The sequence below is a fragment of the Theropithecus gelada genome, chromosome 11, assembly GCF_003255815.1.
Source record: "Theropithecus gelada isolate Dixy chromosome 11, Tgel_1.0, whole genome shotgun sequence".
Lineage (NCBI taxonomy): Eukaryota > Metazoa > Chordata > Mammalia > Primates > Cercopithecidae > Theropithecus > Theropithecus gelada.
In genome coordinates this window covers 103,604,298-103,627,963 of record NC_037679.1, presented here as the reverse complement: position 1 = coordinate 103,627,963, position 23,666 = coordinate 103,604,298, and the positions used below count along the sequence as shown (strand labels likewise).

The 23,666-nt window shown below is 39.9% G+C and overlaps 1 protein-coding gene across 6 annotated transcripts in view; it reads left to right on the top strand.

Moving 5' to 3' along the window:
* Positions 1–23,666, top strand: part of ERC1 (ELKS/RAB6-interacting/CAST family member 1) — a 502,036-nt gene that overhangs the window by 127,119 nt on the left and 351,251 nt on the right. For all 6 annotated transcript variants that reach the window (XM_025401992.1, XM_025401990.1, XM_025401993.1 and 3 more), the window contains 3 exons: positions 18,810–18,947; positions 20,455–20,595; positions 21,822–21,962. In XM_025401992.1, coding sequence (XP_025257777.1) covers positions 18,810–18,947; positions 20,455–20,595; positions 21,822–21,962 — 420 coding nt within the window. The remainder of the gene's footprint in view (positions 1–18,809; positions 18,948–20,454; positions 20,596–21,821; positions 21,963–23,666) is intronic.

The following is a 23,666-nucleotide window of genomic DNA, read 5'->3' as shown; positions in this document are numbered from 1 at the left end:
CAGGGGTAGGGAACCGGTTAGAGTGTAAAATAGAAAGTATGTGCCTGCGTTGAGGCGTTCTGCTTGGTTGCCTCATTTAGTGATGATAATGAGGGTTGGGATGAGGGTGGTTTCGAATAGGATGTAGAATATGATCAGTTCTGTGGCTATAAATGTTAGGATTAGGGTGATTTGTAGAAAGATTATTATAGAAAGGTAGAGTTTTTTTTGTGAGGGGGGTTCATTACGTAGGTGGTACTGGCTTGCCATGATTATGAGGGGTAGCAGTCAGGCAGTTAGTATTAGGAGGGGTGTTGTTAGTGGGTCGGAAGATAAATAAGTTGAGTGGTTGAGAAGGTTATTGTCGGTCTGGTTAAAAAATAGTAGGGGAATGAGGCTGATAGTTAGGCTGTGCGTGGTTAAGTTGATCCAGATTGTGTTGTTTTTGGAGAATCATGTTGTTGGTAGTAGTATAGTTGTGGGGATAATTATTTTTAACATTGAAGCAGGCTTAAGTTGTTGATGTGATCTAGTCCATATGTGTTGGAGATTGAAATTAGTAGGGCGAGGCCTACTGCCGCCTCGCAAGCAGCAAATACTAGTATGATGATGGGTATAATATTGATTAGGGGGGAGTGTGCATTTGAGGCTATGAGGGCAGTTATGATAAAGAGTGATATTATTATACCTTCTAGGCAGAGGAGAGATGCTATTAGGTGTGAGCGGTAGATTAATATGCCTAGAAGTGAGATGGTGAATGCCAATATAATGTTTATGTAGGTGGGGGTCATTTGGTTAGTATGGTTATCATAATCTAATGAGTCGAAATCATTTGTTTTGTTTAAACTACTTACCAATTCAGTTCAGTCTAGTCCTTTTTGGGTTCATTCGTAGGCTAGGCTGAGGATTAGAATGATAATGAATATGATGGATGTTTTGATTATTGTTGAAAGATTTGTTGTTTGGAGGGCTCATGGCAGGGACAGTAGTAGGGCGATTTCCAGGTCGAATAGTAGGAAGGTAATGGCGACTAGGAAGAATTTTATTGAGAATGGAATGCGAGCTGGGTTTAGAGGGTCAAATCCGCATTCATAAGGGTCAGTTTTTTCTGCATAGGAGTTGAGTTGGGGTAATCAGAATATGATGATTGTTAATAGTGAGGTTAAGAGGGTATTAATTATTAAGGCTAGTATTAGGTTGATTACTCTTTTTTGAATACTGTCAAAGCTAATTGATTGGAAGTCAATTGTACTAATTATACTAAAAGAGTAGGATCCTCATCAGTAAATAGAAATATAGAGGAATAGTCAAATGACATCTACAAAATGTCAATATCAGGCGGCGGCCTCGAAGCCGAAGTGGTGGCTTGATGTGAAGTGGTAGAGTAATTGGCGAATGAGGCAGATGAGGAGGAATGTGGATCCAATGATAACGTGAAGTCCGTGGAAACCTGTGGCGACGAAAAATGTTGAACCATAAATGCCATCAGAAATGGTGAAGGGTGCTTCGAAGTATTCTGAGATTTGTAGTAGGGTGAAGTAAATACCTAGTAGGATTGTAATAAGTAAGGCTTGGATGGTTTGTTTTCGACTGTTGGCTATGAGGCTGTGGTGGGCTCAGGTGATTGTGATTCCTGATGCGAGCAGTACAGAGGTGTTTAGAAGGGGTACTTCTAGAGGGTTTAAGGGTATTTGCTTCATACAGCTTTTTCCCCATCCCTTTTTAGAAGTAAACCTGAAGGAAGTAGAGAGTTTAACTTGCGAAGTATGATTTAACTTCTATATGTTGACAGGTTTCTGGTTTTAAATGATGTTGATCCTATACAAGTGGTATTTTATAATTATTGAAGAATTATTCTCTTAGAAAGGGAAGTTTTTTGTTTAACCTTGTTATAATGTAAATCTTTTAATTATGATATGTTCCTTAGCAGTATTCCTTCCACTTCCAGAGCACTCCTTTCCAAAAAATACTACAAAATAACAAAATACCCGCTCATCCCTACATTTTGATAATCTAGGAATATAATAAACTTCAGATATAAGTGATTAAAACAACAATAAAAATTCATGTATTGTGATAGATCTAGCAAACTCTATTGCTGCATAACAACTACCCTAAAACGCAGTGGCATAAGCAGCCGTTTTATTTTGCTTATTTATTTGTGAATCTGGAATTCCAGAAGGGCTCACGTAGGTAATTTGTTCTTGATTTGTGTATTTTCACCTGGTATTGTCTATGATTGGATGATCTCCTACCAAGATGGCTTATTCACTTGCATATATTCTATCTTTGCTCCTTGGCCTCTGTCTACATCGTGGTTTTCATTTTTTTTTTCTTTATTTTTATTTTCTGAGATAGAGATAGAGTCTCACTCTGTCACCCAGGCTGGAGTGCAGTGGCACAGTCTCAGCTCACTGCAACCTCCACCTCCTGGGTTCAAACAATTCTCATGCCTCAGCCTCCCTAGTAGCTGGCATTACAGGCGTGCACCACCACACCTCGCTAATTTTTTTATTTTTAGTAGATACGGGGTTTTGCCATGTTGGCCAGGCTAGTCTCAAACTCCTGGCCTCAAGTGATCCGCCCGTCATGGCCTCTTGAAGTGCTGGGATTACGCGCCTGAGGCACCACGTCTGGCCTACATAGTGTCTTTTGCCTCAGCTTCTGCAGGTGCCTTGGGTTCCTCGTGGCATGGGGAGAGTAGTCACACTTCTAATGTGGAAGCTGGCTTCCAGATTTGTAGATGTTAGAAGCAGAAGCTGCTTGGTCAGTTAAGGGTTCTTCTTGAAAGTGGCTTGGAAGTAGCAGGTCACTTCTGTTGTATTCTGTCGGTCGTAGTAGTCACAGAACCTGCCCCCCTGCCTTTTTTTTTTTTTTTTTTTTTTTTTTTTTGAGATGGAGTCTCGCTCTGTCGCCCAGGCTGGAGTGCAGTGGCCAGATCTCAGCTCACTGCAAGCTTCGCCTCCCGGGTTTACGCCATTCTCCTGCCTCAGCCTCCCGAGTAGCTGGGACTACAGGTGCCCGCCACCACACCCAGCTGATTTTTTGTATTTTTAGTAGAGACGAGATTTCACCATGTTAGCCTGATAGTCTCCATCTCCTGACCTCATGATCTGCCCGCCTCGGCCTCCCAAAGTGCTGGGATTACAGGCGTCAGCCACCGCGCCCAGCCAGAACCTGCCCTTTTTAAAGCAAGGTGGTGGTGTTGTCAAGAATGGGACTCCACCTTTTTCCTGAGAAGAGAAGGGGTCGAGTTCATGGCAGAAGAGTATGTGAGATGGGAGATATTGTTGTGACCATTTTTGGAAAATACCTACTTCAATAGAATAAAACATTGGATAAGGGATTGGAAATCAAAGAGTGAGTTTTTTTGTGCGGTATGGCAATAAAATTCTTATTCCCTTTTCTGTCTTATGATGTTGCAGCCTTATTAACCAGAATGGAAGTGGAATGTTTCTGTTTCCATGTTTTGCTCAGTGTTATAATCTGTTATTTTTAGGGTTTCTACTGTTACCTGTTGCTTTCAAACAAGCTACTCCAAACCAGAAAGAATTCTAAACAACTTAAGAGTTGTTTAACCTATTACCACAGGGTATAAATGTAATTCGTAGGAAGAAAGTACAGAAGAATAAGATATGTGGAAAGGAAGAGGACTAACAGAAGGTGAATTAATGCTACTTATTGATTTTGGAGATTCACCTTGGGTGAGAAGCACAACTGTCTAGAAGGAAACTCTTGTGTATTAGTATTCTAACAAGAACCAGTCTGCTTGCTACAAGACTGCCTTTTAGAAGATAGAGGTGTGTATTGATGATACACAGAATGCAGGAGAATTTTAATTTTTTTTTTTTTTTTGAGACGGAGTCTCACTCTGCCACCCAGGCTGGAGTGCAGTGGCGCAATCTCAGCTCACTGCAAGCTCCGCGTCCTGGGTTCACGCCGTTCTCCTGCCTCAGCCTCCCAAGTAGCTGGAACTACAGGCGCCTGCCACCACACCTGGCTAATTTTTTGTAGTTTTAATAGAGATGGGGTTTCACCGTGTTAGCCAGGATGGTCTCGAGCTCCTGACCTCGTGATCCGCCCACCTCGGCCTCCTAAAGTGCTGAAATTACAGGTGTGAGTCACCACGCCTGGCGACAATTTTTAAGGACATTAAGAAGAGATAAACTTGGCTAAACTGTTTTGTGTTATTTGAGGGGGATAAAGCAAGATACATCTCAGAACTTTCACACTTCATCAGTGAGTATTTTCACACTTCATCAGTGAGTATTTTCACACTTCATCAGTATTTTCACACTTCCTCGATGGATATTGCTTTGAACCAGCACTGAGGGGTTAATTTGGATGGAATTTTTTTCCATTTGAGATATAATTCACAGATCATAAAATTTACCATTTTAAACTTGATGAGTCAGTGATTTTTAGAATATTTACAGTGCTGTGCAACCGTCACCACTGTCCAATATCAGAACATTTTCCTCACATCAGAAAGAAACTCACACCTGCTGGCAATTACATCCCCTCATCCTCTGACAACCGCTAACCTTTTTGTCTCTATGGATTCGCCTATACTGGATGAGATCTTTGACTGTGGACTTTGGAGCTAATGCTGAAATGAGTTGAGGCTTTACAGGACTGTTGGGAAGGCATGATTGGTTCTGAAATGTGAGGACATGAGATTTGGGAGGGGCTGGGTTGGAACGATAAGGTTTGGCTGTGTCCCCACCCATATCTCATTTTGACTGTAATAACCACAATTCCCCTGTATTGTGGGAGGGACCCAGTGGGAGGCAATTGAATCATGGGGTGGGTCTTTCTTGTGCTGTTCTTGCAATAGTGAATAAGTCTCGTGAGATCTGATGGTTTTATAAAGAGGAGTTCCCCTGCACACGCTCTCTCTCTGTTTGCCTGGTGCCATCCAAGCAAGTCACATGGTAGCTTGCCTTCCTCCACGATTGTGAGGCCTCCCCAGCTGTGTGCAACTGCAAGTCCATTAAACCTCTTCTTCTTCCCAGTCTCCGGTATGTCTTTATCAGCAGCATGAAGGTGGATGAATGTGGAAGGCTTTCAGTCTTCACCATGAAGTATGATGTTGACTGTGGGTTTTTCCTAGATGCTGTTTATCAGGTTGAGAATTCACTCCCATTCCTAGCTTGTTGCATGTTTTTATACAAAGATGTTGGATTTTATAAAATTCTTTTTCTGTATCTATTGAGATGATCATGTGGTTTTTCTCCGGTCGTCTGTTTTAACGTGGTACATTATATTGATTGACTTTTGTATTTTGAAACCAACCTTGCATTCCTGGGTAAAGATAGATGTGTTTTTAAATAGCTTTGTTTTTTTTCAGTTGAATAAATGTGGAAACTTGTTCTACCAGCATTATTATGGAGACAATAAAAGTGGACCTGAGAGAATATAGAAGTGGACCTGAGAGAATATAGCCTTTGGATAAATGCTTAATTTTCAAGTACTAAGGTGTAATATAAATGGGCGTATGCAAAGGCTTATATTGTAATATTTTTACATCATGGAAATAATTTTGGCTTTTATTAAACATTATTTCTTTGGGCTTTTAAGTAACTGAGTGAATAATTTGAGGATTTGGGCTTATCTGTGTTGTTTTTCATCGTTGTTAGTACACCACATTAATGTTCTCAGAGTCTTGCAAGTTCTAGTTGAGTGTTTTGACTGAGCACACGTTTTAAACTTGAAAAATGATAATTAACACGTCAGTAAGGAAGGGTCCGATCCCTCTTCTGATGAAGATTGTTCTTAGTTGTTTCTCAGGAGATCCTGTAGCAGGAACTTGTCAGAGTAATAAATATACAGACACATATCTAGAAAAAGACAAAGGATTTAGGGAAAAGTGCCTGGTCACAGTTTTAAAGCAGAGTCAGTATTTTTATTCTGCTTAAAAACTGCTTATAACTTGACATGAATTCTCTTACATTGCATTCTTATCTATGGTGATGGTTGTTTGATTAGATGCCCAGGTATCTGTCAACTCTAGTTGAGAAATTGAAGTAACTAACCATGTGAAGAAGTTATTAAATCAGACTCTGATGGATCTGCCTTTTATGCTCTTCCTTTTTCCTGCTACACCAGTATGTATATCCTAACCAGAAAATAGCTTCAAGAATCAGACATGTATTTTGTTCTTTATCTGTTTAATCTTCCTATAATTACCAGACTTTCTCACTTTTTTCTCCTAACAATTTTTTTTTCCTAAAGGAGTTTTTCAGATTAGAAAAATCATGTAATTTTACAGAGAAAAATTGGCAAAATTCTGTAAGATCTTTGGACCTTTTTTTTTTTTTTTTTTTCTGAGACAGAGTCTCACTCTTTTACCCAGGCTGGAGTGCAGTGGTGTGATCTCAGCTCACTGCAACCTCCGCCTCCTGGGTTCAAGCGATTCTCCTGCCTCAGCCTCCTTAGTACCTGGGACTACAGGCGACAGGCACGTGCCACCACACCCTGCTAAGTTTTGTATTTTTAGTAGAGATGGGGTTTCACCATGTTGGCCAGGATGTTCTCGATCTCCTGACCTTGTGATCCACCCACCTTGGCCACCCAAAGTGCTGGGATTGCAGGCATGAGTCACCATGCCCTGTCAGTCTTTCAGCTTCTTATATACGTTGCATATAGGTAAGGAACTGACATTTGGATTTGTTCTCCTTGCATCCCATTCAGGTTGAACTCTGCCTTTATACACAGCAAATTCAGTATTTTTATTTTTTTGAGACAGGGTCTCATTCTGTCGCCCAGGCTGGAGTGTAGTGGTGCGATCATGGTTCACTGCAGCCTCAACTTCCTGGACTCAGGTGATCCTCCTACCTCAGTGCTGCAAGTAACTAAGACTACAGTTGTACACCACCATGCCTGGCTGATTGTTAATATTTTTTGTAGTAGAGATGGGTTTCGCCATGTTGCTTAGGCTGGTCTCAAACTCCTGGGATCAAGTGATCTACCTGCCTCAGCCTCCTGAAGTGCTGGGATTACAGGTGTGAGCCACTGCACTGGCCAAATTTGGCACTTTCATAAAGCAACTAAGCAAACAACTTTAAATGAAGTAACTGGTTTGTTTTTTTTTTTTTTTTGGAGGAGGAGTCTCTCTCTGTTGCCCAGGCTGGAGTGCAGTGGCGCAATCTTAGCTCACTGCAACCTTCACCTCCCAGGTTCAAGTGATTCTCCTGCCACAACCTCCCGAGTAGCTGTGATTACAGGTGCCCACCACCACTCCTGGCTGCTTTTTTTGTATTTTTAATAGAGATGGGGTTTTACCATGTTGGCCAAGCTGGTTTCGAACTCCTGACCTCAGATGATCTGCCCGCCTCGGCCTCCCAAAGTGCTGGAATTACAGGCGTGAGCCGTCATGCCTGGCCGTGACTGGTCATTTTAAACAACATTCTGGATTCTTGAAAAGAATGCCACCGATTAATGATTTGTAACTTCTCTTTTGACAGTCTGATAAAAGCTATGGGCTTTCTCCAGGTAAAAGTGTGCATAGTTGGTTTGTGTGAACTGGGATATAATATACACCTTAAGGTTTATCCGTGAACTTCTGATGAAAAACACCCACCTTTCATCATGACATAGTGAAGAAAAAAATAAATAAGTAAAAGCACCCACCATCTGTGGAACAACCAAGTTGGTGATATACACTTTGTTCTAGGTTTCACAAAATCATAAAATATGTATATGGTTCAGATACAACAGAAATTCAGGGCAACTATAATTTCATGTTAATTATAATTTCACTAGAAAGAGTGATCGATGCAACCTGGTTCTCTCCTGAGTGTTGGAGGACTTACTCCTCCGGATCGCTGGAAGTGTTATCGACAGGAAGCCCTCAACTTTCCCTGGAGATTGTCTTGGCTAAAGACACCACCTTGCCCGAGGGCATGCCCCTCCCATGGACATCCAGTGATTGATCCTTGTGAGGGACCATGGCTTGAACTCCTTCCCCCTACTTGGGACGACAGCTTGAGAACTCCTCATGGGGTTGTCAGAATCCTTTGGGACTTCATGGCAACTGAATTGCTCCCTCTGTACAATCCTGATTTTTCTCTTCGTTTCTACTGACACTCATCCCAAAGACAAACTCTAATAAACTTCTTGCATAGTAATGTCTATCTCAGGGTCTACTTCCTGGGAAACCCAGTCTTGGGTAGAATATGGGGAAGGAGATTAGTACAAGTTAGCATCTTTCAACCCATAAAAGTAGACCTGGCGAAAATAAAAATTCAGTGAGATGAACTTGAATTTAAATTAAAAATATGTGAAACATCTCGTCATATTTCTTTCAGACCTTATATTCAGGTAGTTTTTGAAAGTCTTGATTTCTTTGAATTTATTTGTGTCTCTCAGTCTTTCTTTGGCATTGAAGAAAACTCCCCAAATCTCTGAAAGCTTGATCTGTTTGGTTACACATTATGACCTTGTGAAAGGTATGGGTTAAATAATACAGTTGCTTACATGCCCCAAAGAAACCCCTAGAGATTTTCCATGTTGACAAGTGAATATGATAAGAGAATCTCCTTTTGCTAAGATTTCTTGGATTGTATTTAGAAAATATTTGGTTTTGTCATTATCATTAAAATTATGGTTGTCTATTCTAAATATATGAAAAGTATGGAAAAGCTATAAAAAAGAAAAATCTATGTAAAAATAAACTTCTCCTCACTTGAAATTGGTATAATATTACTCATACTTTTTGGTGACCTGTCTTATTCATGTAATAGTGTATAATAAACAAGTTTTTGTATCCTTAATTCTCAAGAATATGAGCTGTAATGGTATAATATTCTTTCCACCCAGTAGATAGACCATATTGAATTTGGCCAGCCTTTTATTGTTCTGTGTTTAATTATTCCCAATTTTTAAATTATTACAATACAATGGATTTTTTTTTTTTAATTAAGCCTCTTGTGCCTGCTTTAGTTTTTTAAAAGATACTGGATCTCTCATCACTAAAATGTAGTGAACTGAGACTAGGCTACCTGGACAGCCACTGTAACGGAACAACTCCAGGGGAAGCCGCTCACATAGATGATACGAATTGAGGGCCGTGGTGAAATCTCATCATTGCTAATGCCACGGAAGGATTGCCATTGTGGATTTATGTGCCCTCTTTGTCTTTCGAGCAATTATAGCACAGGGAGGTCTGTCAATTTTATATACATGCCGACTAGATATAAAAAGGAGGGTTTGCGCTGCTTTCCATGATTGTCTACCACGCAGATTGACTGGCAGTGACCTTTGGTCTTACCAGCTTTTGTGTCATTTTATCCAGTGGTTCTAATGCAAGAGGCCCATAGTTCCATGATCTGTACCACGAACAAATCTGCCAAGGAACTTTCTTTCCTACCAGCCATTAACAAAATCTGCCTGGAGCAGTGGACTCTGAAAAGATATTTTCTTAAGGGCTGTGCCATTCCTGTATAATTAAATGTGAACAGTTTTAAAGATAAAATATAGTAGTATTCTGGTGAAGTTTATTACTTTTTAAATGTTCTCTTCTTCCTTATAAGAACATTGTTATATTTTATAATCGAAAGGCATATTAATAGTCTTGTTTTACAGTTAAAGTGATGAGAAAGATGCCACGTAACTAGTCACTCATTACAGTAATTCACTCCGTAGTCTGTACTATGAGAGAACAGCACAACTGAGAGGGACACCCAACCAAGGAAGTATTAGTTGCTGCCTGATGACATCTTTGCTGGGCTTATTGAGGACCATAAGCAGTAATTGAGAATACTGATATGAAAACTTTTAAAAACCCAAATTGAATTTAAAACATTGCTTAGAGTTTCTTATGGTTTTGTCAGTCTTGCAGCTTCTCATCACTGGAAACAAGTGGAGAAGCAAAAATTTAGATGTCAACATAATAGTCTGGGCAAGACATTTTTTTTTTTTTTTGGTAAATTATAGTTTTGCCTTGTTTGTATATTTTGTTTGAGTGTCTGATGGTAGACAAACTGTTGACTAGAAATCAGGGGACTTAGAACCTGAAAAGGAAAAATTCACTATTAATTACTATAGATCCCTCTTTGCCAACTGATTCTGACCAGTTCATCCAGACTGTATTTCTGCCATCAATACCGAAAGGCATTATTAACCAAGAAAGTAAAGATCAGAGCCTTTTCGAATAACTGACTTCATACAGTAAATTTGATGCTGATGGCTACCTCAAAGAACTGTGGAGGCACCCTCAAAAGTGTTCCTTTAAATGATATTTAAAGTGAACCAGGGGATTGCAAAAAGTGTGTTTGAGCTGTCTTGTCCTCAGAACTGTGTCCTAGAGGAAGTCTCTTCTGCGTTTGCCCAGTGATTTGGGCCTCAAAGGCAGAGTAATCAGTTCCACTTGGCTGGAAATAAATCACCCACACTGAAACATGATAGCTCCTGACAACTGGGCAGTGCTGATAAAAGCCAAAACAAAAGATGTCAATAAATCTGTGCCAGTGTGGAATTAGTATGCAGATTTGATGAATTCACTATGTAGCATTGCAGTCAGCATTAGACTTCCTCTGATTTCATCAGTGTTTCTTTCTTGTTAAAATAAAAATTGTATGAGGACAAGAAAGCCGGTATATAAAGTAACTATTTTATTTCTGTTTCTTTCCACCCTAGTAAACAAAACTGTACCATGATTACAGAGGTCATTTTAAGGAATAATGTCGTCTTTCTCCAAACAGTTAATTTAAAAATATTTCTTCCTTGGGCTGGGTACAGTGACTCACATCTGTAATCCCAGTGCTTTGAGAGGCCACGGTGGGAGGATCACTTGATGCCAGGAGTTTGAGAACAGCCTGGCCAATGTTGCCATACTTCGTCTCTACAAAGATTAACAATTGGCTGGGTGTGGTGGCATGCATGTGTAGTCTCTGCTACTCTGGAGGCTGAGACTGGAGGATTACTCGAGCTCAGGAGTTCAAGGATGCAGTGAGCAACGATTACACTGTCACACTTCAGCCTTGGTGACAGAGCAAGACCCTGTCTCAAAAACAGAACAAACAAATAGGTATTTCTTGAGTTTACTACGCAGTGATAATTATCTATGATGGTAAACTGAATATATAAACCTGTTTGATATCACCCCGCTTCTGTTATCATTGAGGGCACAGGTGTGTGGAATAAATGCCAGTTCCTTTGATCGCTACGAAATTTTGCTTGTAGAGAAATTGAATATATGCTAATGGTAGTGATTTCTTTCTATGTCAGGGAGAGTTTATACAACAAAAACCCCATGGGATTATAAAATGTATCCTTTTCTGTAACAATTATTTTATTAATTTTCAATTTTAAAACTAATTTATGTAACAGAAGAAAAACCTTTTAAATGTTTTATTAGCAAGGCCTCCTTGGTCTATCTGTCTGTAAATAAACTAGCTTCCTTTAGCCTTGAAAGTTAGGCTAAACAGATTATTTTAATAACACCGTGGTCCTGAAATCCTTATGTCAAGTATCTTTGGCTCTGCCTACCAGCTTTAGTGTATGGTGATTAGATGTATGTTTCATCCATGAAGGATGCACTTTTCCATTTGCAGTGGTTTGGTACCTCATTCTTTGGGGGTTCTTTTATTCTTTGCTTCAGTAGGGGGTACATTTTAAATACATGATCGTAGTAATGATATACTATATGAATGAACACTATAATCATAAGATCATTTATGGAAAGATGCTTTATGTGATTACTTTTTCAGTTTTTCACCATAGAACGTATTATTTATAGGGTGGTAATTAAGAGTAGATTCTGGAGCTAGATTGCCTAGTGATTTTCTCGTAGTCCTGTAGTGATGCTTCAATCATTATTACATATAAAGTCCTTACACCAGTACCTGGCACGTGTTTAGGTGTTGGCAGCTCCTGTGATCTGCCTCCACACCGCCACTGTTATCATTGTTGTTCTTGTTACTGTTTTCTAGTGATTCTGTGGTTTGTAGTCCTAAACCGTGGAGACTTTTTAAAAACTGGATATACCGAGCATATTAAAAGGGTATTTTTCCGCTACACATGATTCCAAACAATCATTTTGATCTTTATCTTCTAGTATGTGCATAATGGATCCAGTTTTTCTCTTGGCTGTTCAGAGCTTCTTATAAATCTTGTATTTCAGATCCTGTGGATTATTGAACTTAGTGTAGAATAGGCTCTCTGCTGAATATTTTGTAAAAATGGCATAACACATACTGAAATAATGTGGTATGGGACTGTCAGAGGAAACAACATTTACAACCTCAGCTTTAGCTTGGTGAAAAAGAAGAGAATAATGACAAGAATAATGTGGTAACATTCACACTTCAGCTGGTTAGTGACTCATATCAACTGAGGTCCTTGATCACAAGGAAAGTGAGGATATGTCACAGGAGCCTTCAGTGGGGCTCAAATGTTATCCATCATGATGCTGGATCAATGGAAAGAGAAGTATTTTTATAGACACACCCACCTCCCACCCCTCGCATGTTTTGGGTTTGTTCCGTGCTTGCACAACTGGTTTGCACCCATCTGGGTCTATTTCAGGTCTTCCTCACTGATGGCAGCTTGCCCAGAGGAGGTAATCTTAGTGTCCACTCTTCTTTTTTTATTTTGTGAGATCCTTTCACTATGAATGTTTGTTTCTCTTCTTTTAGAAGTAAATAAGCGTCTAAGAATAGCCATCCCTTTTCACCTCTCCGATTCAACAGTCTGTCTGTCTAGAATGGGTAATTGAAAAAGAAAGTAGCTTGTCGAGAATTTGCTGATGGGATTTTACCTGGTTCAGCAGCTTCTGCACCTGAGTATATCAGCAGAAATGTTTACTAGCAAAGAATAATGGATTCCTTTAATAGTTTAATTACATATAAGGTATAAAAGTGAAATTGTTAACATTTTAATTCCTTAATTTCTCCCTAGATGCAGACGATGGAGTAGAAAGAAGGGGATTATCCTTATTATGTATGTAAGGGGTGTTTGTATATTAGGTAGGCTCATAAAACCAATCTGTCGTCTTGTAAAACTTGGTTGGTTCTGTGAAATTTCATTTTAAATAATGTTTCTTGTATTGCCCTTTCTTGACAAGAAAGTCTAATCAGCAGCATGGCCATAGCTTTTCTTTGTGTAAGGCCTGTATGTTAGCAACTGGAATGACCTGCACAGCTGGTTAAACATGTAAACACCAAGGCATTGTGTTCTGCGTATACAGGTATACCTCAGAGACATTGCAGATTCAGTTCTCTACCACAATAAAACGAGTCAGACACATTTTTTGGCTTCCCAGAGCATGTAAAAGTTATGTTTATACTATATTGTAGTTTATTAAGTATGCAGTAGCGTTATATCTAAAAATGTGCATAACTTAAAAATACTGTATTGCAAAATACGCGAATGATTATCTGAGCCTTCAGCAAGTCGTAATATTGTTGCTGGTGGAGGGTCTTGCCTCTGTGTTGGTGGCTGCTGACTGATCAGGGTGGTCGTTGCTGAAGGTTGGGGCGGCTGTGGCAATTTCTTAAAGACATCAATGAAGTTTGCTGCATCGATGGACTCGTCCTTTCAAGAAAGATTTCTCTGAATCATGCAGTGCTATTTGATAGGATTTTACCCACAGTAGAATTTCTTTCAAAATTAGAGTCAGTCCTCTCAACCCTGAGCACTGCTTTATCAACGGAGTTTATTAATATTCTACATATTTTGTTGTGATTTCAGCAATGTTCACAGTGTCTTCACCAAGAGTAGATTCTGTCTCAAAAAAAAAAAAAACAAAAAAAAAACAACTCTTTTTACTCATTCAGAAGCAGCAGCCCCCCAGCTGTTCAGTTTTTTTTTTTTTTTTTTTTTTTTTTTTTTTTGGAGACAGAGTTTTGCTATTGTTGCCCAGGCTGGAGTGCAATGGCGTGATCTTGGTTCGCTACAACCTCTGCCTCCTGGGTTCAAGTGATTCTTCTGCCTGAGCATCCCCAGTAGCTGGGGTTACAGGCGCCCACCCCCACGCCTGGCTAACTTTTTATATTTTTAGTAGAGATGGGGTTTCTCTGTGTTGGCCAGGCTGGTCTTGAACTCCTGACCTCGAGTGATCTGCCTGCCTCGGCCTCCCAAAGTGCTGGGATTACAGGTGTGAGCCACCGCGCCTGGCCCATCTGTTCAAATTTTATCATGAGGGTGCAGCAGTTCAGTCACAGCTTCAGGCTCCACTTCTAATTCTGGTTCTCTTGCTATTTCCACATCTTGAGTGACGACTTCTACTGAAGTCTTGAGTCTGTCAGAGTTACCCAGGAGGATTGGAATCAACTTCTTCCGATCTCCTGTTAATGTTGATATTTTGACCTCCTCTTATGAATCACAAATGTTCTTAATGACATTAGGAATGGTGAATCCTTTCCAAAACGTTTTCAGTTTACTTTGCCCAGATCCATCAGAGGAATCACCAACTATGGCCTTACAAAATGTATTTCTTTTTTTTTTTTTTTTTTGAGATGGAGTCTCGCTCTGTTGCCCAGGCTGGAGTGCAGTGGCCGGATCTCAGCTCACTGCAAGCTCCGCCTCCCGGGTTTACGCCATTCTCCTGCCTCAGCCTCCCGAGTAGCTGGGACTACAGGCGCCCGCTACCTCGCCCAGCTAGTTTTTTGTATTTTTTTTAGTAGAGACGGGGTTTCACCCGTGTTAGCCAGGATGGTCTCGATCTCCTGACCTTGTGATCCGCCTGTCTCGGCCTCCCAAAGTGCTGGGATTATAGGCTTCAGCCACCGCGCCTGGCCAAAATGTATTTCTTAAACAGTAAGACTAGAAATCAAAATGGCTCCTTGATCCATGAGTTGCAGAATGGATGTTGTATGAGCAGGCATAAGAAAAGCATGAATCTCCTTGTACCTCTCTGTCAGAGCTCTTGGGTGACCAGATGCATTGTTGATGAGCAGTAATATTTTGAAAAAAAAAGTCATCTTTTTTTCTGAGCAGTAGGTCTCCACAGTGGGTTTAATACACCAAGTACACCATGTTGTAAACAGATGGGCTGTGATCCAGGTGTCATTATTCCATTTATAAAGCATAGGCAGAGTAGATTTGCCATAATTCTTAAGGGCCCTAGGATTTTCAAAATGATAAATGAACATTGGCCTCAACTTTCAGTCACCAGCTGCATTATCCCCTAACAAGAGAGTCATCCTCTTCTTTGAAGCTTTGTTTTCTTTGTTTTGTTTTTTGTTTTTTTTTTCCTTTTTGAGACAGAGTCTTGCTTCGTTGCCCAGGCTGGAATGCAGTGGCATGAACTTGGCTCACTGCAACCTCTGCCTTTTGGGTTCAAGCCGTTCTCCCGTCTCAGCCTCCTGAGTAGCTGGGATTACAGGCATGGGCCACCACACCCGGCTAATGTTTGAAGGTTTGAAGCCAGACATTGACTTATCCTCTCTAGCTATAAAAGTTCTAGATGGCATCTTTTGCCGAAGGCTGTTTCATCTATTAGGTTTGCAAAAGTAATTTCTATGGCAAAACCTGCAATTACTTTTGCACCAACCAAATGCATTCAAAGTCCATTGTTTGTTGAGGCCACCTTCATTGATTATCCTAGCTAGACCTGGATAAGGTGCTGCAGCTTCTCCATCAGCACTGCTGCTTTACTTTGCACTTTTAGATTATGGAGACAGCTTCTTTCCTTAAACCTCATGAACCAACCTCTGCTAGCTTGAAACTTTTCTCCTTTAGCTTCTTCACCTCTCAATCTCCATTGAAATGAAGAGAGTTAGGGCCTTGCTCTGGATTAGGCGTTGGCTTGAGGAATGCTGTGGCTGGTTTGATCCTGTATCCAAACCAGTAAACTTTTCCCATATCAGCAATAAGGTTGTTTTGTTTTTTGTGTGTTCACTGGAGTGGCAGTTTTGATTTCCTTCAGTGACTTGACTGTGTGGTTCCAGAGGCCTAGCTTTCAGCCTGCCTTGGCTTTTGACATGCCATCCTCACTAAGCTTAATCTTTTTTACTTTTCAAACTCTGCTTGCAGCATTTGACTTAATCATTTCCAAATTTTGACTAGAAGTGAGAGATGTGCGACTTTTCCTCCACTTGACTATTTAGAGGGCATTGTTGGGTTATGAATTGGCCTAATTTCAATGTAGTTGTGTTTTAAGGAATAGGAAGGCTGACACAGAGGGAGAGAGAAGTGGGAATGATTGATCAGTGGAACAGTCAGAACACATGCAACATTTCTTAAGTTCATCTCATACAGGCAGAGTTCATGGCACCCCAAATAAATTACAGTAGTATCATCAAAGATCACTGATCACAGATCACCATAATAGATACACTAATAATGAGAAATATTGCAGGAATTACCAAAATGTGACAGAGATACCAAGTTAGAATGCTGTTGAAAAGTAGCGCTGATAGACTTGCTTGACGCAGGGTTGCCACGAACCTTCAGTTAGTAAAAAACCAGTATCCGTGAAGATCAATAAAGCAAAGCATAAGAAATGAAGGTATACGCGTGTATAGAGTACTGAATTTTTGAGTGGCGAAATTCTCTTTAATGGTTGTGAGTTTCCCTAAGTGTGGATCCAGAGGCGATTTCAATAGTAGTGTCTGACTAAATCAAGGGAAGACTACTGCTTTCCATCCGGGATGAACTCAATTCTTACAGCAGGCTTTGGTCTCTTACTGGGCAATTCAGTGGTTCACCCACATGATTATCTCTTTGTTAACAAGTGAAAATGTAAGCTTCAGCATATCCATGTACCCTATTCTAAACTTACCCAATCTCTTTCTTAGCTTTTTTGTTCTGCCTGTCAAGTCCTTCTTGACTCAAGAGAGGTACCTTAAAGAGCTTGTACTAAATTTATTAATGTAAGAAACTACCTGACAGTTGGATCCAGGATTGTTTTGTAATTCTGTTCTTGGCAAGAGTTTTTGTGAATCCCTAAATGCAGTTTATGAAAGTCCAAACTTATATATTCATTTATTGATTAATGTTTGCTACGATCTGAGATGTACCGTATAGGAAGGTACAAAACAGATGGAGGGGCAGGATCCATGTCTACTTGTGGAGACATGTATAAAACAAAGAATTACATATGGCTACATATATTAATCAGTGCTATAATGATTGATAGATGGAGGAATGGAGATGTGTGATCAATATATAGATACCTGGAAGAATGGAGGAGTGTGTATTTATACATAATGTATACATGTATATGTATCATTAATGGGGTACAGACAATGATCAAGTTTTTCTCATGGGGGTGAGGGCAGCAAACTATTCCTAGAGGAGATAATGTTTATCTTGCATTTTGAAAACCATGTAGAAAAATCAGGTAGTTCTAGTGTCAGCTCAGGAGGAGACAGTGGTTATGTTCTCCTGCTTCATTTTTCTCCGTAGAACTTATCTCTGCCCTACGCTATATTGATTCATTCATTTCTTCAGTCACTCCCTCCCGCCTTCCATCATTCATTTATCTACCTTACTAGAATGTAAGCTCCATGAAGGCAGGAATTTGGTCTGTTTTCATTGCTCTGTTTCCTCAGCAACTGGAAAAGTGCCTGATCTATGGCGGGAATTTGAACTTGTGTGTATAGTGAATGAATGAACTTTGTGAGTAGTTGGTTTATTTATAATTTTCCTTTAGCTTATTAAGGATAGCTCCTTAGAATTGCCTCATAGTTTTGCTTGCTTTTTTAATTATACTTGAATAATAATTTTTTATCATACTTGAGTCTCCTTGTACTTGAGTGATAACATGCTGCTTGTGCTTGAGTGATAACGCGCTATTTCCACAATGTTATCTCGTAGTATGTTTAGTCCCCATAATCTTGCCTGAACTGATACAAACTCTAATGGTTTTCGATGTCTATATGCGAAGTCCTCTTAAATTTTTGTTGAAAGAATGGGTCGGGTCCTTGCATGCTGACACTGCCAACACTGGCACTGTTATTTATTTAAAGTACAGAATTGGCCAGGCCATTTCTGTGCTTAAAAATCTCTAATGTTTCCCTCTCTCTGGAATAAAGTCTGTGCTTCTTAGGCTGGTACACAAGCGTCTGTGCTCCTTAGGTTGGTACACACCTCTTCTATAGCTTGGCTTCAGCTGTGTAATGATGCATTTTCTTATCTCATAGTGGAATAAAAATGAGCCTATTCATTTTTCTTCATATCCGTTGTGTCCGGCATGTAATAAAGAATTCAACAAATGGTTTTTGAGTAAATGAGCGCATGTAAGTGTATATGAATAAATGGCCACAAAAATGTTTGCTGCTTAGATAAAAGATGATATAAGTAAATGAATGCATGTATGTATGAACGAATGGCTGTGAAAATGTTTGCTGCTTAGATAAAAGATGATATAAAACTAACATAACACTAGCCTTTAAGAACAGCCTTTTCTTTATATAGCTGATTTGTCTTTCTCGCTGTTTAGCTGCTCTATTCTCTGTCCTCCCTTTATTCTTTGTCGAGGAATCCCTCTTGGCATTTACAATGTCATATTAGAAGTAATTCTAGTCCTCATGGCTTTCCTCTCTACGTGGCCATCTCTATACTGGATCTTTTCTGCTAGCTACTTTTCTTATTTTGTTAGGGATTTGTGTATATGTGTGTGAGTGCATGTGTGTGTGTGTGTGTGTGTGTCCATACATGTGTGTACCTTTTTTTTTGTTTTGCCTACAAATTCCTACAAATTCAATTTGCCTACAAATTTAAGGTTTTGCATGTAGTTCCGAAACTCTTAGGATTAAATGATTTCTACAGAACGCACACACACAGACAACCCTGAACTGTTTTCAAATTGAAATGATTTTGATTGTGCTGCTGTGTTTTTATAAATGTCCTCTCTTTTCCCTTAAATATTTATGTGCATTTAGATTGAAAATCTTCAAGAGCAGCTTAGAGATAAGGAAAAGCAGATGAGCAGCTTGAAAGAGCGGGTCAAATCCTTGCAGGCGGACACCACCAACACTGACACTGCCTTGACAACTTTGGAGGAGGCCCTTGCAGAGAAAGTGAGTGACTGTCCCCGACTCCACACGCGTTTTCTGCGTTCTCATTAATCTAAGACTGGGTGTAGAATACAAAAGAAATCCCTGTGGGCAAAAGGGAAAAGAACTGCTGTGTGCTCCTGCTGACATACGTAGTGTGAAGGGGAAAATTTTTTTTTTTAATTTATTTATTTATTTATTTATTTATTTTTTTTGAGACGGAGTCTCGCTCTGTCGCCCGGGCTGGAGTCCAGTGGCCGGATCTCAGCTCACTGCAAGCTCCGCCTCCCGGGTTCCCGCCGTTCTCCGGCCTCAGCCTCCTGAGTAGCTGGGACTACAGACGCCCGCCACCTCGCCCGGCTAGTTTTTTTGTATTTCTTAATAGAGACGGGGTTTCACCATGTTAGCCAGGATGGTCTCGATCTCCTGACCTCGTGATCCGCCCGTCTCATAGAGTCCCACTCTGTGCGCAGGCTGGAGGGCAGTGGCGTGATCTTGTCTCACTGCAAATTCCACCCCCCAGTTTCAAGCGATTGTCCTGCCTCAGCCTTCCAAGTAGCTGGGATTACAAGCATGAGCCACTATGCCCAACTAATCTTTTGTGTTTTCTGTAGAGACGGGGTTTTGCCATGTTGGCCAGACTGGTTTTGAACTCCTGACCTCAAGTAATCCACCCACCTCGGCCTCCCAAAGTGTTGGGATTACAGGCATGAGTCCCTGCACCTGGCCACATTGCTCTGATTTTCAAACTTCTTGAGTATCTGTTGACAGAAAGTTCTGATGATTTCTCTTTTCTTTACCTTCCTTTATATTTTAAACTCAATATATCAACATCTTCCCCCTTTTTGGTGTGTGAGTTGTGAGTTGTTTCCATTGCCTTGTAGGCGACAAGTGAGTAATATATAGAGAGGAAATGTTTGATAGTTATTGCCCTTAGGGTGTATATGTAAGCTTTTAGTGACCTGGAAATTGAATAAACGGAAATATTCCAAAAGAATACTTTAGTGGCATCAAATACCAGTTGAGATTATAAGAAAAGAAACCTTGGGACTGAAATGAATAAAGCTACGTCCTTGTTATGGCAAGATGAATAAGAAGGATGCATTATTTAGAAAGTGTATTCTGGCTGGGCACTATGGCTCATGTCTGTAATTGCAGCACTTTGGGAAGCCAAGGCGGGCGGATCACCTGAGGTCACAAGTTCGAGACCAGCCTGGCCAACATGGAGAAACCCCGTCTCAACTAAAAATACAAAATTAGCCAGGTGTGGTGGCACGCTACTTGGGAGGCTGAAGCAGGAGAATCACTTGAACCCAGGAGGCGGAGGTTGCGGTGAGCCAAGATCATGCCATTGCACTCCAGCCTGGGCAACAAGAGCAAAACTCTATCTCAAAAAAAAAAGTGGATTCTTTAAAAACTTACCATTGTCTTTTGAACATAGAAGTTTGAAATTTTATCAGCTAATAGCAGAATTACAGTCATATAAGTGCAAAAGGGAATTTCCTCACATCTTGATTTATTCTCTCATCAGGAGCGGACAATTGAACGCTTAAAGGAGCAGAGGGACAGAGATGAGCGAGAGAAGCAAGAGGAAATTGATAACTACAAAAAAGATCTTAAAGACTTGAAGGAAAAAGTCAGCCTATTGCAAGGCGACCTTTCAGAGAAAGAGGTTAAGCTCACCAAAATGGAATTAGTTTGTTTGCTTAATCATTGCACGTGTCTGTATGTTGTTGTTGTTTTCATAATGCATGTACAAAAGTATTCGATGGAAAATTTTCTTAATATTCTTCTAGCAGGCTTTTTGTGAATACCTTAAGGAATATTTCAGAATGCTTTGCAGAGACGTAGTGGATTGATTCATTCATTTTCTAAGTGTTACTATATTTTATGTTGGTTTTTTACTTACTAATATTTTTATAGACCTAAAGTAACTGAAGCTCAGATACATTTGGAGAAATAGTGTGCTAAAGATAAGAAAGTTGACAGATAAAAGGAATATGCAAAAGAAGGAAATTTTATGTATACCAACTATCAAAGAACACAACAGCTATTAAATTGGGTGACTTAATCTACTTGAATCTTGCTTTTGGAGAATCCTGTTAATATGACCTGAAGAGCAAAGATGCCTCATGCTGTGTAATCAGATGGTGATAATGCATGAACTGTAGCATCTTTCTGTGGATTTTCTTTCTGATATCTTTAGGAAATGTTATGGAAGTTTAAATTCCTAATAGAATTTTTCTTTTAATAGGGAAAAATGTGATTTATTTATTTTTTTCTTTTAAGAGATAGCGTCTCACTGTTGCCCAGGCTGGAGTGCAATGGCGTTATCATAGCTCACTGCAGTCTTGAACTCCTGAGCCCAAGGGATCTTCCTATGTCAGTCTTCCAAGTAGCTGGGACTATACGTGTGCACTACCATGCCCAGCTAAGGTAAAAATTTTTTTTTTGTGAAGACAGGGTCTTGCTATGTTGCCCAGGCTGGTCTTGAACTCCTGGCCTCAAGTGATCCCCCTGCCTCAGCCTCCCAAAATGCTGGGATTACAAGTATCTGGCCGAAAAATGTTTTTTGTTTAAGTTAATGTAGCTACTGAGGTTTGACTACTTACATTCACAAAGCTTGATCTACTTTGGTTTATTTTGTAGAATGGGTGTGTATTGACAGAACTCTTTAAATCACTGTTCAATTGCTATTTCTTGAGAATCCATCTTATTTGTTAAGAGTTGAAAGCTAGAGTTAATATTGTTTTATATTTCATGATGAATTTCCTTGAAATGGAAATATGTCAGCATTTGGTAATGGAAAGGAAATTACAGCTACCATGATAAATTTAAAATTTTAAATCTCTATTTTGTTTATAGTTATTTATTCTAGATGTGTGTTGCTTCTTTTAGGCTTCACTTCTGGATTTGAAAGAGCATGCTTCTTCTCTGGCGTCCTCAGGACTGAAAAAGGACTCACGGCTTAAGACACTAGAGATCGCTTTGGAGCAGAAGAAGGAGGAGTGTCTGAAAATGGAATCACAATTGAAAAAGGTTAAAGAAAATTTTTCACATTTTTTTTTGCTTTGCTTTAAATAAGAGCATAGCCTTGGCATGTTTATATGAAATAATTTACCAATGGAGTAATAATCCCCCAAACTTTAAAATACCATGTATACCTGAATTAATTATCTTAGCATTCTTATCCTACTTTATTTTATTCAAGATAATCCCCCAAGTCTTTGAAAATTGACAGTTCAGAGAAAAATTAAAACATGCAGCTCCCTCATGGGTGAAATATGAGACCACAGTGTAAAAATCTCAGTTACCTGACATTTTTCTTCCATTAGAATCAGACTTCTGCCGGGTGCGGTAACTCGTGCCTGTAATTCCAGCTACTTGGGAGGTTGAGGTGGGAGGATTACTTATGTCAGGAGTTGGACACCAGCCTGTGCCACAGAGTGAGACCCCATCTCTTAAAAAAAGAGAAAACGGTGGCTCACGCCTGTAATCCTGCACTTTGAGAGGCCGAGGCGGGCGGATCATGAGGTCAGGAGTTCGAGACCAGCCTGACCAACATGGCGAAACCCCGTCTGTACTAAAAACACACAAAAGATTAGCCAGGCGTGGTGGTGCGGGCCTGTAATCCCAGCTATTCAGGAGGCTGAGGCAGGAAAATCGCTTGAACCCAGGAGGCAGAGGTTGCATTGAGCTGAAATCATGCCACTGCACTCCAACCTGGGCGACAGAGCAAAACTCCAGCTCACTTACACAAAAAAGAAGAATAAGTGAGAGTGTATTTTCTAATTTAACCTGTGTCGTAAGATCTGAGACTCAGAACAATTGTTAAATATCCTGTTTCAGATTTTATCTCATTTTGGAGAATGTTAATTTCCTAGCATTTTTTTTTTAAAAGACAGGGCACATGTTGTCAGAAAGTTTTTTTTACTTGTTATACTTTTAGTTTTTCATAGCAGCTTATGAGGCCTAGAATTTTGTTATCTTCACCTTCTACATTAGGGTCTGTTTTTTGGTTTACAGCTTATGTGTAGATTTACATGAAGGACTATTTGGCATATTTTCTTCTTGGAAACTATTACTGGTGTATTATTAGTGTTCTAGTTTACATTTATTCAAAAGCCTGTGCCTATCATTGACATTTTTAAAGTAGATTTCTTCTCTGTTTTGTTTGGAGTGGGAAATGACTGGTCTTGAGGTAATGATAATTGAAGTCATTTTTGACCTATTTATAGCTTAAGAATTTATATCCTATATCTGAATATTGGCATTCCATGTCTTCAGTATGAGATAATGTCCTCAGAATTTATTAAGGAAAGGATTGAAACTCAACTTTTGAGATACCAGATTTTTTTTGGTCTTTTTTTCTTTGTTTTTTGGAGACAGGGTCTTGCTCTGTCGTCCAGGCTGGAGTGCAGTAGCATAATCATAGTTTTCTGTGACTTCAAACTTCTGGGTTTAAGTGATCTTCCTGCCTCATCTTCCCGAAGAGCTGGGACAACAGACCCATGCCACAACACCTGGCTGAGTTAATTTTGAGACGGAGTCTCACTCTGTCACCCAGGTTGGAGTACAGTGGCGCCATCTCGTCTCACTGCAACCTCTGCCTCCTGGACTCAGGTGATTCTCTTGCCTCAGCCTCCATAGTAGCTGGGTTTATAGGCGTGTGCCACTGCGCCTGGCTAATTTTTGTATTTTTAGTAGAGACGGGGTTTCACCTTGTTGATCAGGCCGGTCTTG